At 35.4% G+C, this 23,076-nt stretch overlaps 1 protein-coding gene across 6 annotated transcripts in view; it reads right to left on the bottom strand.

The window, feature by feature from the left end:
• The window catches only part of CCDC171 (coiled-coil domain containing 171), a 306,243-nt gene that overhangs the window by 92,532 nt on the left and 190,635 nt on the right, over positions 1 to 23,076 (bottom strand). For 4 of the 6 annotated variants that reach the window (XM_032307226.1, XM_032307225.1, XM_032307227.1 and 1 more), the window contains 2 exons: positions 2,770 to 2,915; positions 515 to 569 (listed from right to left, as the gene is read on the bottom strand). In XM_032307226.1, coding sequence (XP_032163117.1) covers positions 515 to 569; positions 2,770 to 2,915 — 201 coding nt within the window. The remainder of the gene's footprint in view (positions 1 to 514; positions 570 to 2,769; positions 2,916 to 23,076) is intronic. The other 2 variants (XM_032307229.1, XM_032307230.1) reach the window with 1 other exon arrangement.

Raw genomic sequence — 23,076 nt, forward strand, 5'->3', positions numbered from 1 at the left:
TCACTACAAATTAAATGTTAATTTATCATTGAGAAGTAATCAAATTCAAAATAGAGTATTACTAAATATATTCTCATAAGAAGGTAAATTACAGCTTGAAAAGTACTGCCAGATACAATGTATTATGGCTCCTCTATATGTACATATATAGGACAGTAGGTTTGAGAGTAGTAAGAGGTTAGAGAGTGTGGTCAAACATTTTATCATTATGAGACAAGTAAGAATCATAATGACCTCTGGTTCAGTCAGCAAAGACCACAAATAACTCAAGTGCATTTGGGAGAAACCACTATTTTTCTAGTTTTATCAAGTATATAAAGTGAATTCTAAAGAAAGTTTTACAGTTAAGCATTGTATAACATAAACTTTCAGTCATTCGGGAGGATCTTTTTGTTACTTTAATTTTTTAAAAAGTTACAAAATGAATTATAGTATCTTGAGGTTAATAAAATTAATGTTTAGGAAAACAACATCCTAACAGAAGTTGAATGATGTTGAAGGAAAAGTATAGTACCTTATGAAGCATATTTTCTATTGTTCTCATATGGTTAGCAACACATTCTTTGTCTCTAGAAAAAAAAATTAAAATTAGGCATTAGTAAAACTCAAGCCTTACAACTAATGTTACACATTTTAGTATAAGTAGTTACTACTGAAAAATAAGGTTTGGTTATTATTGTACTCCTTCAAAAATGCAAAACCTAACCACATTCTCTGGTATAATTCTGCATTTAACTCTTATCTTTAGTTACTCTTATCTTTAGTTATCTTTAGTTTGCCTGCCATAAATTAGAGGAATAAAAATCTTATGGATCTTCAAAATTTTAAAAAAAAGACTGAAAAAATAAGTAATGGAAATTTTAAAAAGAGTGAAAAAGAAAAAGAAGCTATGATTACATTGTTGGGTTAAAATGTACTAGAAAGGCTGAACTTTCATTCTTTTGGTTTCTAATGAAAGAGATTTTTTAAATCATAGAGGTGGAGACATATTTTGAATGGCCACACTATGCTAAATAATATTTTCCTTTCTACATAGGTTCTTTGTGTTATAATTACACAAAAACCGTTTATGACCTTGACTAGAAGCAAAGTAACTAGTTTCTTCTATCAGCCTTGAGATTGAATTTGACTTTAATAAAGATATAAAAAGTTTAGATGTACAGCAAAGGGAAAATAGTTAACACCAGAACAAGTTTGTATGATGACATCTGGTAGCTAGATTCATCGTGGTGATCACTTCTTTATGTATACAGACGTTGAATCACTACATTGTATATGTGAAGCTAATAGAATACTGTATGCCAACTACACTTAATAAAAGTAAAGCTAAATTAAAAGTTTGGATGAAAATACTGAAGACAAAAATTTAATAGTAAATTAGAAATTGAAAACTGTAAATAATGTATTAACCCTCCAAATTTCAAATTAATTTTCTTTCGCGTTATAAGAACATGTACCCATGGTCACTAGATGTGACAGATTCCTGAATTAGCAACAATGTTTTGGAGACAGAATATTAAGAGACTTTGTAATCTTGTTCCCATTCATCTAAGAATTTTCAGAGCTGCAAGATGCACTAGCAATAACCTGGGCTAAGCTTTCCACTTGCCATAAGGAGAAAGACTGAACAATGGCAACACAAAGCTGATTGAGTCAAATTCATATTTTTTAAAAATTGACAATCACAAAAACTTAATATGGCGGTGCAACATTAAAGAGTTTCACAATTTTCCGGAAATGACTAACCTGACAATATTTTGGCCTTGTGTAAACTCATTTTTTCATTAGTATGAGCAATTTCCGAAGCCCAATGGCAAAGTTGTGGATATTGTAGATGGCAGATCCCCTGTTCTATAATTTTGTTTACAGACTACACTGCCTCAAAAAAATTTTTAAGTAATATACATATATATGTATATAAATATATACATATATTTATATTTGCAATTACAGGAACTCAGAATTCCAAATTCAGAAAACAAGGAGTTTATTAAAATTAGATGTTTCTTTAATCCATAAATAGATTTTCTTTAAGCCATGCTGTTGTACAAAGGACTGTCTTAAAGTAGTCCATGAAATTTGATGTGAGGAACAAATAAAAAATACCCAAGAGAGAACTGTTCAATTTGAACTTCACAGTGTATGTCAACTTGATTACCTGGTAAAAGGAAAAACACTCTCATCACATTTGCATAGCTGCCCATTCTGAAAACTGTATATTTTTTCTATTGAACGTGTTAGAATATACAGCTATAAAATTAAATGAATTTTCCATGATCAATATGTTTTTATTGCACTTAAAAAGATGTTATGATACACATGTTGATTATATCCTAGCATTTTTTAATGGAAATATTACTTGCAATATTAGTATACCATACGCAGAGCAAATCTGGGGGGCCATGGGGCAGAAGGGAATGAGGAATGTGTAAAAGAAGGAACGATGGAAAACTTTTCAGTAAAGAGTATTCCATTTCCTATTAATGAAATCACGGGTCTCCAACGTGTAACACTACAACAGAGCCCAAAACACACAATGAGCGGTGATCGAGAAACTTAATACTTTTCCGAGGTTTCTCAATAAAATATACATTGAGCATGTTGAGTTAAGAGTTTTCTTTTTTGAGGATCTATCAGAGAATTTCAAAGAGAGACAGCTGTACTTTTGTTTTCTAACACTGTATTATCCAGGGCTAAAACCCGGAGCATGAAAGTGAGAATTGATCTTTTGTCTGTTTTAAGTGATCTCCCCAAGGTCCGAGTGCTCACTTGGCTGCCATGCGGAGGGCGCTCTCCGCATCGCGGATGTTCTCCTCCAGCCGACGCTTGTCCTGCTCCAGCTGGGTGAGATGCCTATTGAGCTGACGCAGAGATTGATCTTTTCTTCTCAGCTCCATCTTTGCCTCGGAGAGACTCTGCAAGCAGACAGAAAACAGAGTTGCTTGTCAGCCCTGATAATTAACTTCAATTTATGCCATAGGCTATTAAACAAAGAAGGATACAGACTGACTGAGAAGCAGACTTGGGTCATTACACATCAGGGTTTAACAAATTTTCTGCAAAAATTTCACGCACCTATTAATTAGAAATGATAGTTCTGATAAGATTTTGAAAAAATGTTTAGCTACAAAATACAAGTCTGCCTTATTTTTTTAAATACTGGAAAGCACATACATTTTATTCTTACACCCCAAAAATCTGATTATAAAAACCTCAAGTTCCCTTTTCTTTAATGAGGAAGAAGTAAAGATTTTCAGGGGAGAAAGCACACGAAATTTAGAGTCTATTCAAAACAAGAACTGGCCTGTGGACAAAGTGTGTATGTGAGTGAGGGGGAGGTGGATAAGGACCCCAAGAGACTGGGGAACCCAAACTGGAAAGTACCACTACTTTATTCATAAAGAGTTCCAAAACAGGTCACTGTAGACATCTCAGTGAACTAACTGGACTCCACAGTAAAACTCACTTATTTGCCATTAAATAACTCCATGTCGAAGGTAGCAACACAAATGTGATTAACACCTTTCATCTAACAAAGTTACAAATAATATTTGCATTCAGAGTTATTTATGTTCCATAAATATTTTTCTATTCCCAGAAGTAGAAAATCTGTTGATTGATATTTTGCTATTTGCTTTAATCTGAAATATTCCCTTAGCACAAAATTTTCAAAATGTGAGTCCACAACTCTGTTTGGAACTTTCAGGCTAAAGTTCTTAGAATCAGACCTCAAATTTAAAGAGGTATTTTCAAGAATTCATATAAAATAACATAGGGATCACAGGATCCCTTAGGACTAAAAATTTGCTCATTCTTTTTCTTAGGAAATTTCTAGAATATGAGCTTATCAACTTTTCAACTACATTTGTTATACAGTGAGCTAAACTATTGGTTACACAAGCATAACATCTCTGCTTCCTTCTCAGAGGTTAGCCACACATTAATGTGCACTGCCTTGCTTCAAATATCCAGTTAAGAATAACTAAATGCTGTAATTTTCATGTTCAAAATTCTTCTACAGTATTCTCTTAATGCATTCACAATAGGTAGAACAGAAAACTCAAGCAGCCTTCGTGAAGCTAAAACAGTTAACTCACTCTGATTGCTAGCACACTGAAAGCAACCAGAAGTCAAACCAAGTATTTTAAAATGTTACAAGTTTTTAAATTCATGATTTCACTTTTCAAACTGTCAAGCTTCTTCCAGACAAATATAAGTTTAAAAATTTTAAAATAAGCAAACTGTAATTACTTATAAGATATAGTCTACTGTAATCTTCAGTGTTCACAGATCATCAAGAACATCCCATATAGAAGCATCACTGATTCAAACCAACTTTTAAAAAGACAACAGGAGCCCCTGAGTGGCTCAGTGGGTTAAGCCTCTGCCTTCAGCTCAGGTAGTGTTCTCAGGGTCCTGGGATCAAGCCCCACATTGGGCTCTCTGCTCAGCAGGGAGCCTGCTTCCCCCCAGTCTCTCTGCCTGCCTCTCTGCCCACTTGTGATTTCTCTGTCAAATAAATGATTAAAATCTTTTTTTAAAAAAGACAACAAAGAATAGATTGTTAAAGGCCATGCTAAACCTAGGTATTTTGTGCCAGTGTTAAGATATTTAAAGGCACTGAAGAATCATGAGATTTCTCGATTTAAAAAAGTAAAATCCGTTCAAGTCCTTTTCAAGCTGGTATTTCTGACATCTTTCAGCTGATTTTAAAAAAAAAAAAATGCTATTTTTCAGATAGGAAGCTAAAACTAATGATCCACTACCACGACTTATGCATAAAGTTCGAATTCTTTTTTCCAACAGAAATAACAGATTTATGCCAATCCATTCCAATTCTCTTGCCCAGTAACTCTCATGACTCGCAGTGGACATTTGTGAGGGCTACTTGGGGTGCTGCTTCTAGCCTTGTCCTAAACTGATGCTCACTGGTCCCGTCTGAAAGAAACCCATGATCCCGGCATCATCACAAATCACAGTCACTTGACTTTTCAGCAATCTTATGCCACCCTTCCGAAGACCATATAGCTCTCAGAATCCAAATCTCTGCTCTATATCAAAATCTTCTTGTTTTCCCCCGGCTTTCATTCTCATCTCTCGGGGGCAATGAGTGGGCAGGGAGTCACCAAAGTCTCCTAAAGCTTGTTTGCCCTATTTTGGAAGAGGTGAATGTAGCCCGTGCCAAGACTGAAACTTCAGAAAATGAACAAGAAGTGGTGTCAACCAGGTGGCGTAGGTCACACTTCCTGTGAAAATGAAGACATAGCAATCATGGTGACTTAAATTAGAGACACAAAATGCCCTTTTAAAGAGTTGAGGGACATGACAACGGAATCCACATCAGTGGGTCCTAAGGTCCATAATAAAGATGTGCGCAGAGTGCTGAGACAGAAAAAGTGGTTCAATATTATGTTCTTTCCCTAATATTCACCCTTTTTGGTTTTGATGACAAAAGTAGAAGTCTTCGGAAATCTCAACACTGAGCTTTGAAGAAAGACAGGCATATTTATATGCATGTGTATAATGTATACACACAGGTACTCTTACCATATATAAAATATAGCACATATTACATGTTTATATAAAACTTGAAGTTCAGCTTTTCTTTGCTCCTGTCCAGGTTTATCTAATTAAAACCCACGATAAACTTTATGGACTCTAATATTTCCAACCGAATGACTGAAACCAAGAGGGTGTGCCTCTAGGCAGCAAGGCAACAATGATAAGCAGCGGGTTAGCCACTAATTTCTCAAGCAGGGTAGATTGTGAAAGTGTGATGTTCTGATATCCAAGAAACTGTTCAGGAGAGAATAGGATAAATCAAGTTTAATAACTCTGCTCCTAATTGTTCCCCCAATGCTCAACTCTAATTACTTGGAGAACTCTCCTGACTGTCACCTGATATTAAGTTGTTGGAGGCTGAGCCTGGAACAGCGAGATAATCAATAAACATTTAGTGGGGAGAAGAATGAAGATCCTGTTAAGCAGTGGGAACCTGCAGCACCCAAAGCCCTCCTGCTCATGAGAAAACCTATGGGACAGCCATAGTGATTGCAAAGCAATAATCCAAAGCACTGTTTTTAGGCCTTGAGGCCTTTAGGCAACAGTACGTTTGAGGAAAAAAGGTTAACACGGTCACCCTAATTACAGCCCACTTTCACATACTTCATATATAAGCGAAGACAAGCCAATTAGGTAGAAAGGAAGATAAGGGAAGTTTTATTTGTATACTAATTAAACCCCTGATGAAATTAAAGGAAAAACATACAGCTCTGTAATTGTGTCTGAGAAAGGTCACTTCAGGTTCAGTTATCAGAACAGCACAGCCTTGAGATATTTCACTTAATCCACAATACAGCCCTCATTTTGTACTCAGGTCTTAATATTTACAAAAAAAAAAAAATTCAAAGCCTGATACTGCATTTATCTTTAAACTGTGTTGTGAACAATTTTAGTGGTTAGAAAGCAAATGCTAAATATGATAACAAGGGTTTTTAAAAAAACAGAATAATATTCTGCCTAGGTGAGAATCGATGCCACCATTCTGCCCAAGATTTGGAGTTTTTGCCTTAAAACCACAATGTCTTAAAGCAAATTTTTACCAAAAAATCCCAAATTGACTGTATATCCAAAGCTACTCTGCAACATACGTATTGTATTTCTTTGGATAACGGTGTTGCTGCTCACCTGCATTTACACCTCTCGCAGTCCAGGGTGCTGGGGGGCTGGGTGGGCCGAGGCTTTCACTAAACCACTTATAAGAGGATATTTTTACATCCGCTGTTTTCCTAAGGTGGTCACATAAAGCTATTTATTGCTAATGAAGCTGTCAAGAAAAGTGTGGGTACCAAGGAAGTAGTTAAATATAGGGACGGCTTAGAATATATGGTAGATGTGAATATTAAAAGACTCACATGTTTTCTAAAATGTCTTTTTTCTTATTTGCAGTTTCTGAAGTTCCCATAACAGACGTGCACTACTGTTCAATAAGAACACAGTTATTTTTTAATTCTTTAATTCACACGTGATGGCATATTTCTAAAGCTTTAAATGTTTATTGAAGCTAACACTTTGTTTTGATTGTGAATATAAATTAAAATTCTATTAGTTTGCACCTATGGAAATATTTTGTGCAGTGGAATTTTTTTAATAACTGCTTTATGGAGCTAGAACTCACCTACCCCATATTCACCTTTTTGAAGTGTACACTTCAGTGAGTTTTAGTATATTCACAGAATTGTGCAACCATCACCAGTAGGGGTCTGTTTTGGGGAGAAGAAGTTCTTTAAAAAACAACAACAACAAAAAAAAAACCTGTCAAAACAACATGGCCACCTAAATATGGCATCTTCCATTTCAGAAAACTCGAATTCTAAACTACACATGATATACAAAGTTTATCATTTTGTCCAGTAATCGTTTCAAAAATGTAAAATTTATAACACGATTTCTCTGAATCAAAATATTTGCCTCATAAATGTGGTCTAGCACAAAAGCTAAAGTTTTCTGAGAGAATGTGCACAACTCTCCAATTAATATTTCTGGATGTTAAGGGGATCATCCCATAGGTTCTTTCTCATAAGGGTAGAGTGTAGCAGGGCTTTACACCATTAGGGCCAGTGAGGAAGACCGAGCCCCAGGAGATACTGCTTCTATAGATTTTCTTTTGTCTAATGGGAAATATCTATGGATCCACATTCCTACGGACTAAAAGCTAATGGCTTATTCAATTTGGTATAAAAGTTAGTCATACAAAATGAAAGGCTAAGACAACACCACCAGCGTTCTAAAGAACGAAGCTACATTTCCTAGGCCAGAGGTAAAAAAAAAATCTCTGACATATTTTTTTAAACTCTATTGCTGTCTGACTGTCATTTTTTAATAAACATTCCTAGGTTGTGGTAAATTGGGAACAACATCTCAGGGCACTAACACTAAGGCCGGGAAGGAATCGGCACTGTCTTCAGCCCTACTCTCATAATGGGACAACTAGAAAAGTATATAAATCAAGAACTGAGTGGCTGCTGGGTCGACCACATTAGGCTAGCTGCCACAGAAAGCATCAAGTTAAAGCTTACAACTGGGTATACTAGTTAGGGCTGAAACAATACCATATTTTACAATCAAGCGTGAAAATCTGTGAGATAGACAATCAGACAATTTACAATAAATATACGATAGTAAAAGATGCTGATACATGGTGAAATTAATATACGGATAAATTTTGGTTCCTAGTATTCTATAGTTTAGATGGATAGTCTGAATTAAAATTTCTGCAATTTTAAGTTATCTTCCTTAGGGACGCTGTCTTCTATTATTTTCTAATGAAATCCTACACAGAAGGTGAGTGACATATTTATAAGCTGCAGCAAAGATGAAATACCTTACCCATTTTGGGGGCTGAATAAAATGACAGTCTAGTTACAACTCATATGTCTAGTAAGATGACAGATGTGAAAATGTCCTATAAACCAAAGAAGGCTACATAAATTTAATACGCATGATTAATGCAATACTTACACTTCTCATGTAATGCCATTATAGCCTTCTTCAAATCCCCACCTGTACCTGGCAACTTGAGTCTCTGTTTTATTTCCACATCATCATACAAGTATATGTATATGCACACACACATGTAAATATATATAATTTTTTAAAATAATGATTTCTATCACATTTGAAAAAGATAAAAGGAAATTAACAAACCAAATATAAAATAAGTTACTTTCATAAATGGGCCATATACCATAGGGATAATTATCCAAAAAAATGGAACATATGAGTGATGAAAATTCACCTTTAAAGTTTCAAAGTATGCTGTAAGATTTTGTTGTATAATGCCTTATCCCTATTGGTACCATGTTCTCACATATTCCTTTGTAAATGTCCTCTTACATCCCACCAAGATAAAAGCAAAAAGTTAACCCTTCCCAGTAAACTAAATGAATGTAATCAATAGTAAAATGAAAAGGAACCTCATAAAAGCATTCAAAGTGTATTTAATGCTGTTTGCCTAAATCTCACATACATACTACAAAACTGGTAGGCTAAAAGTGTTAGGTAACGATAAGGTGAAGTGGGAGAGAAATAGTTGAAACACATTTCAGAGGACCAAAAAGGAGGATAATAAAGAGAATCACAAGAGCCCTCTCAACTGGAAAATACACTCAGAAAAGTAGAGAATGGACAAGTGGTAGCTAGATTTACTGGGACACATGGTATGGAAAGCAGTGATGTGGCAGGAATATTTTCTCAGAGCATAAAACAATTTCACTGTACTACAAGCCTTATGAAACAGAAACCAGCTGCAGGAGACAACCACCACGACACTGCTCTAATAGGATCAGTCTTGGGTGCCTGCAGTGGCTCAGTTGGTTAAGCACCTGCCTTCAGCTCAGGTCATGATCCAGGTTGCTGGGTTCAAGTCCCACGTCAGCCTCCCAGCTCAGTGGGAGTCTGCTTCTCCCTCTGCCCTATACCCTGCTCTTGCTCTTTCTCTCTCTCAAATAAATAACATCTTTTAAAAAAAAAAAAAAAAATCATGGCCTCTAAGTTCCCTCAGTGATCTCTAAGAAGTAGCAAGGGAGAGAATACACATAAGTTCTTCTGTTGGACCTTATCAGCTATAGACTACCCCAGCAGGTCCTAAAAACTTGACACAGATGATAACCTTAGCTATGTGAAGGTCCAGAAAGTTGCTGAATTCCCTGGCAATATTTTAAGTGAGTCAAGCTATGAATTAGGTTGTAGAAAAAAATATCATTTAGAATGAAATGCTATTTTCAAATCACTTGAGAATTACCTAAAACTACTGTCTAAGAAGAATTAGAAAAAAAAATTAATAATTTATAAAGGACTTCATATAGTTGGATTGATGACATTTAAATAAAAATAAAAATTGTTGTTGGAGGAATTTTTTAATTTTAAGAATTCTTTCTGTGATATAACTGAATAATAGCTTAGGTAATACTATATCATAATTAAAATACCCACACAGTAATATTTTCATTGTGCTACAGAATTTAAATAACTATTTATTTTGAATATGCTACATATTCAATAATATTAGTAAAAGTAAATCAAGTATCAGTTGAGTAAAAATCAATTATCTAAGAGAATCTGAAGGTCAAACATAAATTAGAAAAATAAACTTGGGTTCCTTTAGGCATAAGTATAAATACAACAAAGTCCAAGTTTTTTCTTGGAAGTTTATTCATTAGATGAATTTTTGTGTATTAAGTATTATACTACTGAAGGTATGTGCTATGGTGAGTGCTCTGAAGTAGGTAAACCTGACGATTCACAGACCTGTACCCCTGGGGCTAATAATACATTATATGTTAATAAAAGCAATAATAACAAAAAAAAAAAAAAAGTGAGGCGCCTGGGTGGCTCAGTGGGTTAAAGCCTCTATCTTCGGCTCAGGTCATGATCTCAGGGTCCTGGGATCGAGCCCCACATCAGGCTCTCTGCTCAGCAGGGAGCCTGCTTCTCCCTCTCTCTCTGCCTGCCTCTCTGCCTACTTGTGATCTCTGTCTGTCAAATAAATAAATAAAATCTTTAAAAAAAGAAAAAACCAAAAATATTATACTACTGATCACTGTCTTAATGTTGGAAGTATAATCACGGGGGTGGGGGAGGGGTGGAGTTCTAAACACCACACCTTCGCTAACATGCACCATCTGGAGCATTCCACCTTTGTATAAAGACTCTAGGCCTGTTCTCAAACAATGCCTGTCATACTCTGAGTCTTCCATAAATGTTTGCAATTATAACTTATTTTCCCCAAATTCTGTGGGGGAAAATAGCTGGAGTAGCAACTGAACCACATGACTTTATCATACAAACATCTCATTGTTATATTAACTCATTTAATTCTTCAAAATCCAAGGCGATGGTTCACATTATCATTCCTATTTTACACATAACAAAACTAAGAATCAGAGGAGTTAAGTAATATTTCCAAGGTCATGTAAGTACTGAATGGGTTTATGCCAAAATGTGAGCCCAAGTCACAGCCCACTAAATCCTTGTTCTTTATCCTGTACTAACAATGATATTAGTAACCATCTCTCCAGAATTTCCATAAAATCCACTAACTGGGAAATCCCCACGGAAATGTAAAGCCAACATTTCACCTATTTCTCAAGTAAAGTAAGGTGTTTCAATCTATGTAAATGGTTGCTTTCTATTTATATTGAAATAAGCTTCAATAAGGACTTTAGTATTGTGTAATGGCACACTTTCAATGTCAAAACTCAAAGTGTGCATAATTCAAGATCTCCTGTGTGAAAAACAGGATCACTGTCATCACTTATTAAATGTAATAACGAAATTAAATTAAAAACTAAATATTTGCAAAGTAAGGCTGAATTATATAATAGTACACCATTACAGTACAGAGTTTTATATATTTCAAGACCACATTAGGCCACTGCTTTTTTCCCAGCCTTTTGAAAAGCAGTGGAGCTCTCTGTCACTTTCCTCTGTAAGTCAGCAACAACGGCATTGAACTTTCCCCACATATCTAGAGATTTGGCTGCCCAGCAGAACCACTTCTTATAGGTTTATTACATGATCTCCACACTAACACAATATGTATCAAGCTCTATAATAGCAACACTTGTAGCCAAACCCACCTGGTAAAGAGATCTTAGCTACTGTATGAAAGGTCATCTACATGCCTAATTTAATCCAAAAATGCCACCTTTGAAGAACTGACACCATACAGGTTATATTATAACATTATAGCAAAAGAAGAATTAGTCATTAGGACAGATATTTTTAGTCAAAGATGTGAGAGTAGAACTGAATTTGACTGAAAAGAATGCCATTACACAAACTGAAATGGACAAAGGAGAGGAGGTGGGGAAAGGGAAAGGAATTGAGAGAGCAACAGTTCAAATCCGGTAGTTCTGGTGCCACTCCAGCTCATAAGAGGTGACACGGACAAAGCACACACAACCAAACCTGCTGTTCCACCTGGTGGCCCTCCTGTGGCTCCGATACTGCCATACCCTCACAAGGAGGTAAAAGTGAGAGTGAGTCTCCTGCACAGAAGATGTGCCTTCATTCGACCTGACCTCTGAATTTGGTGCCCCACTGAAGAAATGGCACCATATTCCAACATGGAGGAAAACCTGGCTGTTAGGGATTTGTTTGAATATGTCATCTCTAAATGACTTCTTACCGGAACAGAGATAAATAGGAGCAGTTTATTGTAGGCTGGAAGGGGTGAAAAGAAGGAAAATGGCTTCATCCTTTTTCCACTAATAATTTCAAATATTCCATTAGATTTCACTAAAGAAAAAAGGAACTTTTGGTTTTATAACATTTTTGCCTTATATGCTGATCCTATAGCCTAATCCCAATATACGATGTGACTCTACTATATCTATTTGTAATCATGCTTCCTCATGCCAAAGCCATTATTAATAGTAATAGTAGTAATAAGAATAACTAACACTTCCTAAGTACTAATCTTATTAACTCTGTGAGGTGCGTACTACTATTATTCCCACTTCACATATGAGGGAACTGAGGCATGGAGCCCAAGGTTACACAGAGCCAGAGTTCAAAACCAGACAGGATGAGCTATAACTAAATATATACATAAAAACAAAGAATGTACTCCTCTTCAAAATGAATTATCTAGAAAGATGAGAAGAGGTTTGGAAAGCAGTTGGTTTTCTTTTTCTTATTTTTTTAAAGATTTATTTATTTGAGGGAGAGAGAGAGAGACCAAAAGCTCTCTCCCTATTGCTGAACAGGGAGCCTGATGAGGGACTCGATCCCAGGACCCTGCCCAAAGGCAGCCGCTTAACCGACGGAGCCACCCAGGTGCCCAGCAGTTGGTTTTCAAGCTAAGTGTTCAGTGTCGTGAAGATCGCTCTCAGCACAATAAAACGGCATATTCTGAGAAATACAAGAGGTAAGGCATGACTGAAGAATGCCACTGAAAATGGCAGAAGAAAAGACTAGAAAGGTACATGCAGGCCAGTTGCAGTCAGAAAACCAGACTTTTAATCTTGCCAATGGTTTTTACACAGTATTCCACAGAGGGGCATCAAGATAACTTGGGGGCAGCACTTGAATTAACGGACCCCCAACTCTCTTCCTTCTTTCAACCAGACTGTGTTTGAATGTCTTCTATGAGCTTTTGTGTAATATTAGCTTCAAAGAAGGGTTCTACGGCTGAGTACTTGCCAACGATTGTCATAGAAAGCTATGGGGAGCCACTGCGGGATTCCTGGCCTGGAGCAGCATTTTCCGATCTCAGTCTCAGAAATCATATATACAAAGCATAACTGCCAAATTCGAATGAATGCACAAGATCATTCTGGCATACTGCAACAGCTCATTTGCATCTTCAGCTGGAATCTAACAAAGGTTTAGTAAGATTTCACCTTTGAGTATTCACCTAAATCTGATATACTAGATTTAAAAGAATTTTTAAAAGAACTAGCTTGTACCAGATCATTTTCCTTAGTATGCTAAGGAGTATTATATCAAATTCATGCTTACATTCCTCAAGCAGAGTAAATATTATTTACTTTATATACATGAAATATCCTGGTCACATATTTTCTATTTCTACTAATACCTATATCAAATCCTGTAAGTTATTTGAATCCTATGATGGAGACCTATAGACTGAGGTGCAGCAGAAATATCTGATGAAAAGAATACGTTATTTTAGGAGCACAAAAAAGTTGATTAACAGCTAAAATCAGTGGTTATTTTCTAATAACTACACTGTCTGGTATTTAAAAATGTCCTTTCCACATTTTACCAATAACAAGTTAGTTATAATGCTGGGTCATTTTAAAGAAAAAAAAGGTTGAAAAAAGTTACCACTGGCAATAACCAACACAACGTAATTAAATAAATAAACAGATAGATAGATATGTAGATAGGTTAGTATCAGCTTTCCCATTATGCTATAGCCCATGACAATTATTTTTTTTAACATATCTGAGTGAAATATGTAATTTTTCATTCCTCTTCCTCCTAATAATTATAGAAAAAGAGACTGGACATGAATAATACAGATAGTGTTAAAACAAAGATTCAGCAACAGTTTGCAATTTCAAACAAAGTATTGGGAAAAAAGAGAGAGATGGACCCAAGCTTTGTGCAATTTCTTGAGAAAATGTACTTAGGAAAACTTGCATCTTTGGGTAGTAACAGTTGAATATATATATATACTCTGGGGAAGAAACAATATAACAAAACATTATTTTGAGGCTTTGTTTCAAAGGGAATTTCCCTTTGTGTAAGGGTGTGTGTGTGTGTGTGTGTGTGTGTGTGTGTGTGTACGTACATGTATATATATTTAACTCAATAAATAGTACCATTTTGGTTATAAGAGCTTCTCATAAAATTAGTATAGTTTACATTTCTGATCCCTCTGTAATCAACCCATTTACTGGAAGAAAAACACACAGCTATTGTATCCATCTAAATGAGTGAGATCACCATCTTCTGGTGACTCCTTGAAATGTCAAGCATATGGCTTCTGGAGCCTAGACAATGCTTTGTGGAATGTGGTTAACAAAATCTACATATTCTAGAACATTCAGGTTTATTTAAAGAAAAACAGCAAAATACTCTGAATAATCTTTTCTTTTTAGACTAAGAAAAACTCTAAAGCAAAAGAGAAAATTCCAACTAAATATATGGTTTCCTACAGGGTGTCTGGCTGGCTCAGTCAGTTAGTGCAAGCAACTACTGATCTTGGGGTTGTAAGTTTAAGCCCCACGTTGGGTGTAGAGATTACTTAAAAATAAAAAAAATTTCAAAAATAAAAATAAATAAATAAACAGTTCCCTGTTTTCAACCCTTCTAGCAAACTTGGGGAAAGAGCTATCTATAGGTGATAACATGTAAAGTTATATCAAATTCAATCAATCTAACTAGAAAACAGAAAATTCATCTTTTCTGTATTTATGAAGTTTTTAAAAAATCAGTTATTATGGTGGTTTGTATTTGTTCCACCTCCCTGAGGAGAAAGCATACTCTTTCCAGTCCCACTGCTTTCTGGATTGACCATGTAATCAGTGGTGTCTCTTCTGGAAGAAGGATTATATATTCTCTACCTTATCAGCTTCAGAAGTGCCCACATTACTTTCTTTGGCCAATGAAATTTGGACAGAAGTAAAATAATGTCAATTCCTAGTAGACACAAGAACAGCAATGTCCTAAATAGAGGCCATTACTGGTAGCAAGACTAACAGTGTCCAAGATAGGGGCTACTCTATGACCCTTATTCAGAGTGAGAAGCCTATGAAGCAGAAGTACAGCTGATCCATGACAGGTATACACAAGGCATGAGAAGTCCCTTGTAAGGCTACTGAAATTTGGGGGTCATTTGTTACTGCAACATTACAAAGAGTATCCTAACTGATACACTTCTATTCCTACATATAGCAATTTACTCTAGGGTTTTTGTGGGTTTTTTTCCTTAATATTTCCGTTCTTTCTTTCTCCAATTCTTTCTTATTTATTTTAAAAAGAGAGTGTGTCTGGGCATGCAGGCAGGTGGAAGAACAGAGAGGGAGGGAAAGGGGAGGGACAGAAAGAGGGAGACAATGTCAAGCACAATCTGCGCTGAGAGCAGAGCCCTACCTGGGGCTCAATCTCACAATCCTGAGATCATGACAACTCTAGGATTTATACAGCTATAAAATCATTAGTGGATACTTTAAAAAATCAGATTCTAACCTGATTTAATATTACATCATCAATAGAGAAATGAATTTTAATTAAATATTAAAAACCACAGCAAGTCAGTTGATTTTAGTCAGTATAAAAATATGATAAAAGTATATCACTATCTTACAGAAAAATGTTGAGTTGCACACAATTAAAATAAACTAATATGCACAGCTATAATTGATAAAAACATTTTCTTCTAAAACCTTTTCTAGTTTATATTGAGTGTATGCATATCTCACTTCAACATTTTCCACTCTAAAAGATATGAGGAGAAAATATGTCTAAGCAATTCTTTATTCCTTTTCTTTTCCTTCTTAAAAATAAATTATATTTATTGACATTTTAAAATGGTCATGATATATTTCTAACTTTTTTTTCTCTACTTACTTATTTGACACAGAGAAAGAGAGAGCAGGTAGGCAGAGCAGTAGGCAGAGAGAGGGGGGAAGCAGGCTCCCGTAGAGCAGAGAGCCCAATGGGGGGCTGATCCCAGAACCCTGAGATCATGACCTGAGACGAAGGCAGAGGCCTAACCCACTGGGCCACCCAGGGACCCCTATATTTCTGAATTTAAAAAGGCGATATTATAACACTATAAAATGTATTTTCAAATACATCTATGATATACTGTACACATTACTAATATGTATGGAAATATATTAATGTTTACATTTAAAATTTTCAAGGGTATGTGCCAAAATGACAACAGAAATATTCTTAGTATTATTCCATTATTTTCAACATATTATGTATAAACTCTAGGTAACAAAAAATGCAACTGTCACAATTTTTATAGGCTCCACTTTCATCATGAAACCTTAACTTAAATTTATATATGGGATATCATAACAATAGTAATTGAAATTGATTTTGTAAATGTGGTCTATAAACAAGGGAAGGAAATTAATCAGTTATATAACCTTTTATCAAATGCATATCAAATACGCAGTTATATTTAATCACTATCATTTATCCAACTCCTTGGGAAAGAGATTACAAGATTTCAATGATTTGTTTCCCTTTCAGAGAATAAGCAGTAACAGGCTTAGGATTTCTTAAGCTAATAGTCACATCATAATACAAATCCATCTAATTCAGGGGATTTTGCCAAAGCCTCAACCATAAGTAAAGTTGTTTCTTTTTAATACTTTTAGCCATAAATGCCTTAAATCCACATTCTTCATAGATAAATGATTTTCTAAATTACATAAGGACCTTATGTCTGTTCTGTGTCACAGGACTCAGATCAGAGAAACAGACAAGTTCTATTTCCATCACAGAAGCACTGTTGATGATTCTGGTATGCTTTGATACTCTAACTTTACTCCTGAAATAAGATAAAACCACTATAAAGGTGCTTCTCTTTCATCTATGACAGAGAATTTCCTTGTTGGTGCTCTTACCAATAATCCTTACTACATATACCTCCCTAACTATATTTTGGGATTTGGCCGGGTTTTCGGCTACCAGAATTCAAAACTGGCAAACATATCTTACACTTTATAGTTTCAGAGATTCCACTTTTATAGAGGTTAATACTGCCATATATATATATTTTTTTTTAAAATTAAAACACAGTAAGTAATATTTGCCAGCATTCCATAAGACCAAAGCATGACAAAGTCATTCATCAGGTAACCCTTTAACTGAAAATACTAAAACAGGGGCACTTGGGTGGCTCAGTGGGTTAAATCCTCTGCCTTCGGCTCAGGTCTTGATCCCAGGGTCCTGGAATTGAGCCTCACATTGGGCTCTCTGCTCAGCAGGGAGCCTGCTTCCTCCTCTCTCTCTGCCTGCCTCTCTGCCTACTTGTGATCTATGTCTGTCAAATAAATAAGTAAAATCTTAAAAAAAAAGAAAAGAAAGAAAAAGAAAATACTAAAACAAAATGCAGTTTTTCAACATCAGAAAATACCAGTATTTTCTGCAATCTCATGTTAGCTGTAAGACTGAAATATTAGTAAACTTCCAAATAAAACTCGAGCATGTTAATTAAATGTTTCCTATAAACAGAATGAAATAATGATTTAGAATACTTAGCCTCACATAGGGGTAAAATTACCTCTAAAATGAATTCAACATTGCCACATAATCATGTCAGAAATATAAACATATAATTAGATAATTACCTCCAAAGTCTAAGACATTTATATTTATGTTCATTCCATTACAAATGTAATATTCTAAAGTTGGTTACTATATCTGATCAGAGTTAAATTAAATTATTTCTGAAACAAAACCACCGAGTCTTAGATTAATGAAAACGAAAACACATTCAGAGAGTAAATAAATTTTGATTAGTCCTTTAAGTTATAATGCACTGTTAACTAATTTTAAAATGGACTCATTGAAACAACAAATAATAGTATTTTTATAGTTAACCATGGAATGTTTGTAATTAAACTGTACAGTTTGGGTCGGTCTTGTAGTGCATTCAAAGAAAATAACTTTTCTAATAGAGGAAGTCTTACTATTATCCTCATCAAAAAACATCTCTGGGTTCTGTTTCTTGTTCCACCAATTACTAGCTCTGTGACCTGGGGCAAGTTAAATTCTATGTGCCTTGGTTTCCTCAGCTGCATATTATGGATGATAATATTTAACTCAAAAATTGTTTTAAAGAATAGATAAGATATTATCTGCAAATTACTTAGCAGAGGGCTGAGAAAATCACATCTAGTGCAAGGACAAATGTCAACAAAATGCACACAGTCCCTGAAGCCACAGTCCACAATGGAGATTTATAAAATTACAGAGAAGCCCTTCTGAGAAACCCAAGTCATAAGATTATAAAAATGACAAAATACTTTTATCATATTACCAGTTCAATTAATCACAGAAACTAAAGACTCTCACTTAACGGTGACAAAAATCAACTTCAGTCATTATATACTTTACATGGCATAATGCAAATGACCATCATTCACAAAACTACAAATAGTTTACATATACTTGAAAATAGTGACTTTCAGACTGAAATGTATATTTCAGACAAAAACATGACCTCATTTAAGTCTGCTGGGCCAGGAGATCAAATGCCAATCACAGCCATGTAAGACCAAATGAGAGGAGAAAGAGATTTGACTTGAATTTCACTGAGAAGTGGATTCGACGCGTGCATGCTCGCTGTGGACTTATTTGGCCTTTCTCCGGCGTTTCATAAGCCCAAGTTGGAAAAATAAAAGTTTCTGTGGACTTAAGCTTTAGCAGAAAGGAAACAGAGATCATGGGGAAAGTTGATTAAGATGAAAAGTAAAGGCACCCTAAGGAAAATTCCTTGCAAGCTGTACTTCTCTACAAAAAAGCAAGACAAACAAATAGGAGGTCAGGGCAGGGGACAAAAAAGAAATCAAAACCAAAATAACCAAACACCCTCTAACTATAAGGGACTTTAATATTGCAACAAAACCAGAGAAAGAAAGAAACCCAGAAAAGTCATATGCATTGATATTCAGGCTACCAGGAAAAATATGATTTCAAACATTTTTTTAAAAGACAGTTTTGTAGGCCTATTGATTCCTTTTGCACATTTCAAGGTAAAGTGGTTACTTTGTAGTTGACTTGATAATATAACAAAGATCTCTCAGGAATCTGGATTTAACAAGAACCCTCTTTATAAAAGAAAAAGAAAAGTTACAGCTCAAACTAACTGGAATAAATGGTATGCAAGTACATGTGCTTAACATGCAATCTACTTATGCAATAATCCCATATTTCTTCCAAAGCATAAATCAATAAATCTTTCCTGCTGCACTATAAATTCCAAGGTCATGAACAAAGATGTTTATTAGTATAATTACAAGGTAGAAATAATACCATTAAGCCTCCAGTTCCAGATCTCATAAATTAATAGAAATAGAAGATTAAGAAAGTGTCAAGTATGGTTTTAATTTTTAGCCACTAAAAAAATTCCTAGTGTGACTCTCTTCTCTGACATGATCTAACTTCTAGTTTCATTTTCATTTGGTCTTTGAAATTGCTAACATTTTTTTAAAAGTACTTGTAAAGTACAATTTTGTGATCATAAAAATTAAGATATGGCCTTAAGAAAAGAGAGGGGAAAGAGCCAAATTGAATGGCTGAAGGGAATTCATTTATAATATAATGAATCACTCAACTTTAAAGAAATTCTTCAAGGGGATCTCCATGTTCAATTTCTAAATACTTAAAATTCTACACAATTTTTAAACAGTGTTTGAAATCGATCTCTGAAGAACTGCAAATATGCACGATATTGACAATATCAATAGGTTCTTGATTACCCTCCAATATCCAGTGGCCTCACTTTTTACTCCCCACATAAGCAAAAAATCAGTATTTCAGAGAAAAAAAGTTTCTGACATATGATCAAAGACTTTGAGTGCATGATTTCACATGAGAAAAAGAATTGCATCAAATGAGAATCTCTAATTTTCAATGTCTGCACTTCCTATTATTATGGAATTTATTATCATTAGAATCTATCAAAAAGACCAGGTAGCTGTCCTACGGTTCTATTTGTTTTGTTTGGGGGCAATTTTTTTTTTTAATATACTTTCCGTCTAACAAGCAGCAAACTGCAGTACAGAGCCTAGAAAATAAATACCCCTGATTTTTCTGTCACTGGAAGAATATATGAATTTTAATACCATAAAGGTATGTTTATGTGCCCTCTGATTACAGCATATCTGGAACATTTAAGGCTAAAATAAATCTCAACACATCAACTACATCTGATACTTTCATGCCTTGTCAGAATTTTTCACCACCTGAGAAACAAACAAAAAAAACACCTTCTTGTAAAGATATTACGTTTAATAGGTACTCACTTAATGCCTTAGTCACTTGTTTAAATAAAAACAGCATTCCAACAAGTAATTTTCTGGGTTCTACCAGTCATATCACTGCTTGGGGACCAAAGACCTATTCAAATCCCAGCAAGGCTACAGGAACAGCAGCTCCTCTACCAAAGACAGTAGATTTGTTTAATAAACAAACCATCTCCACAGACTTCTCCAATCTCAGTCAGTAGTGAAGTTCTTTTGATACCGTCTACCCTTAGGACACATAGCTTTTACATACAATTCTAACATAGTTCTTACACAGTTTGCACATAGTTTTAATAAATCCATCATCGTTCTCTCACATACCAAGTTTTGCAGTCTTCTCAGTGAGAAAGAAAACACAGTAAGCAGATTTACAGCACCTGAAGCTTTAGACACTTCAGACCTTAAAATTAGTCACTAATGTTCTTTGGCGTGTTATCCCGTCTCACATCTTTGCATCTTTCGTCTCTCCCTTTCTTTTCTCCTCATCCTCTCCCATCTTGCATTTTCAGAATCATGGCTTTCCATTCAGACTTATCAGGATGGTCCTAATTTCTTTACACTTCCTTCGGGCTATCCAGTACCATTTTTCCGTTTTGCCCATTGTGGTTTCCCCAAAGCAAAAATCTTTCTTTATCTACTATGTTTGCTCCCCATCCACATACCAGATAAAAAAGAGACCAACAGATGTACATACAGAGTCCTACTTTAACATTTATTAGCGGAGGAACTTGCTCAAATGACTAACATTCCTGAGACTAGTTTTCCTAACCTGGAAAAAAAGGAAATTACGCTGCCTAGACCATAGGTTGCTGTGAGGATTCAAGAGGGTGTTTTATTTCCGGTATCCTGTAAGGCCAGGTACAGTAATCACTCAAAAAACAGAATGCCTGCTACTCTTTGCCATGTGAAGTCTGACCTCTGGCTTCACCATTCTCGGAGCACAGGCAGGACTCAACACGTCAATGGCCAGTGCCCCGCCTCTTCTGTGTGCCAGGCAAGGAGGAGGCTCACTGGTCCACTAAAGGTACACACACCCTAGTAATTATTTTTGCAAATCAAAAGAAGCAAATTTTTGGAGAGGTTTTTTTTTTTTTCAATTTTACTGTTTTTTAATTCCAGTAATAGTTAACATAGAGTATTAGATTAGTTCAGTTATACAATATCATGATTCAACAATTCTCTACAAGCCCTGGAGCTGATCGTAAGTGAGCTCCTTACCCCCATCACCTACTTCACCCATCCCCCACCTACCCCCTCGGGTCACCATCAGTTTGTTCTCTAGAGTTAAGAGTCTGTTTCTTGGGTTTGGCTTTCTCTCTTCTTTTCCCCCTTTGCTCATTTGTTTTGTTTCTTAAACCCCACATCTGAGTGAAATCATATGGTATTTGTCTTTCTCTGACTTATTAACAGCAGCTAATTTTCTGACCTGTTTTTAGAAAAGAGCAAAATAATGCTACAGAGATAGTTTTAATGTAAAACTTAACAACTCTCTGACAACCTATAGTTTCTACAAATAATATCATTCAGACTTCCCTAGCACCCCGTATCTCTGCATCTCTCTCCGTTCTGCATAACACACGAGTGTTCCCAGGTCTGTTCTCTCCCATGAACTTCAATGTCCGTGCAAAAAGGAACATTCACTAGTTGTTGAATAAATATCTCCTTTGAAAACTATCTCCTCTTACAGAGTTTCTACGTATAAATCTAGCATGAGAAGAAATATCTTAAAGTGTTGGGCTTAGATTCAAAGTTACTATGCAATATTTCTGGGCATTGGACATCATTAAACAAACTTCCAATGAAATTCTTCCTAGGACTTTCCTAGGTCCTGCTCTTCGCTACCTCCTCTTTTTCTTGCTGGCTTCCAAATTTAGATCTTTCCTACATTTGTCTGCTCTCTCACACCTTCAAGATCTTTCCTCTATTCCTTACAACTTTGGCGACACTTGACCACAACCGCCAACTATACCTTTCCTCACTCAAATGTATGATCCTCTCAAATTAAGTAAAACCAAAAACTGAAATCCTAATCTTTCTTATATTCCCCAAACTGATCTCCCACCCTAATCTCTTTCTGTTAGGAATACTATTAATCTTACACAGTAAAATATTAATTCATCTTTTATTCTTCTCTATTCCTATAGCCTCTACCTTAACCCTCTTAGGAAGCCCAAGTATTGAAGGTGTCTAAAAAAGAAAGGTCCTCACCTCAGATTTTTTTAAATGAGTTATAAGCAATAACAAGATTAATCCTTTTCCCTGATTCTGGCCCACAGGAAAGCAGGTCAGGTATGGAGAATTCTCACATTAACTGCTCAGGCACAAAGAAAGGATAGCTTAGAAGCGGAGCTGTTTATTCAGCTACAACAAACTAGAGGTCCAAGAATAACTAGATTTTTTTTTTAACCCAAGTGGACAATTCAATCTAAAAGGAACAAAACTCAGGGCACTCTCACCCAATAATCTTAATGAGATTAAAGACACATATACACAAAATCAGGAACAAGAAGGAGCTGATAATATCAGATATATGGAGATTTTTTTTTTTAAG

The sequence above is a fragment of the Mustela erminea genome, chromosome 12, assembly GCF_009829155.1.
Source record: "Mustela erminea isolate mMusErm1 chromosome 12, mMusErm1.Pri, whole genome shotgun sequence".
Classification (NCBI taxonomy): Eukaryota; Metazoa; Chordata; class Mammalia; order Carnivora; family Mustelidae; genus Mustela; species Mustela erminea.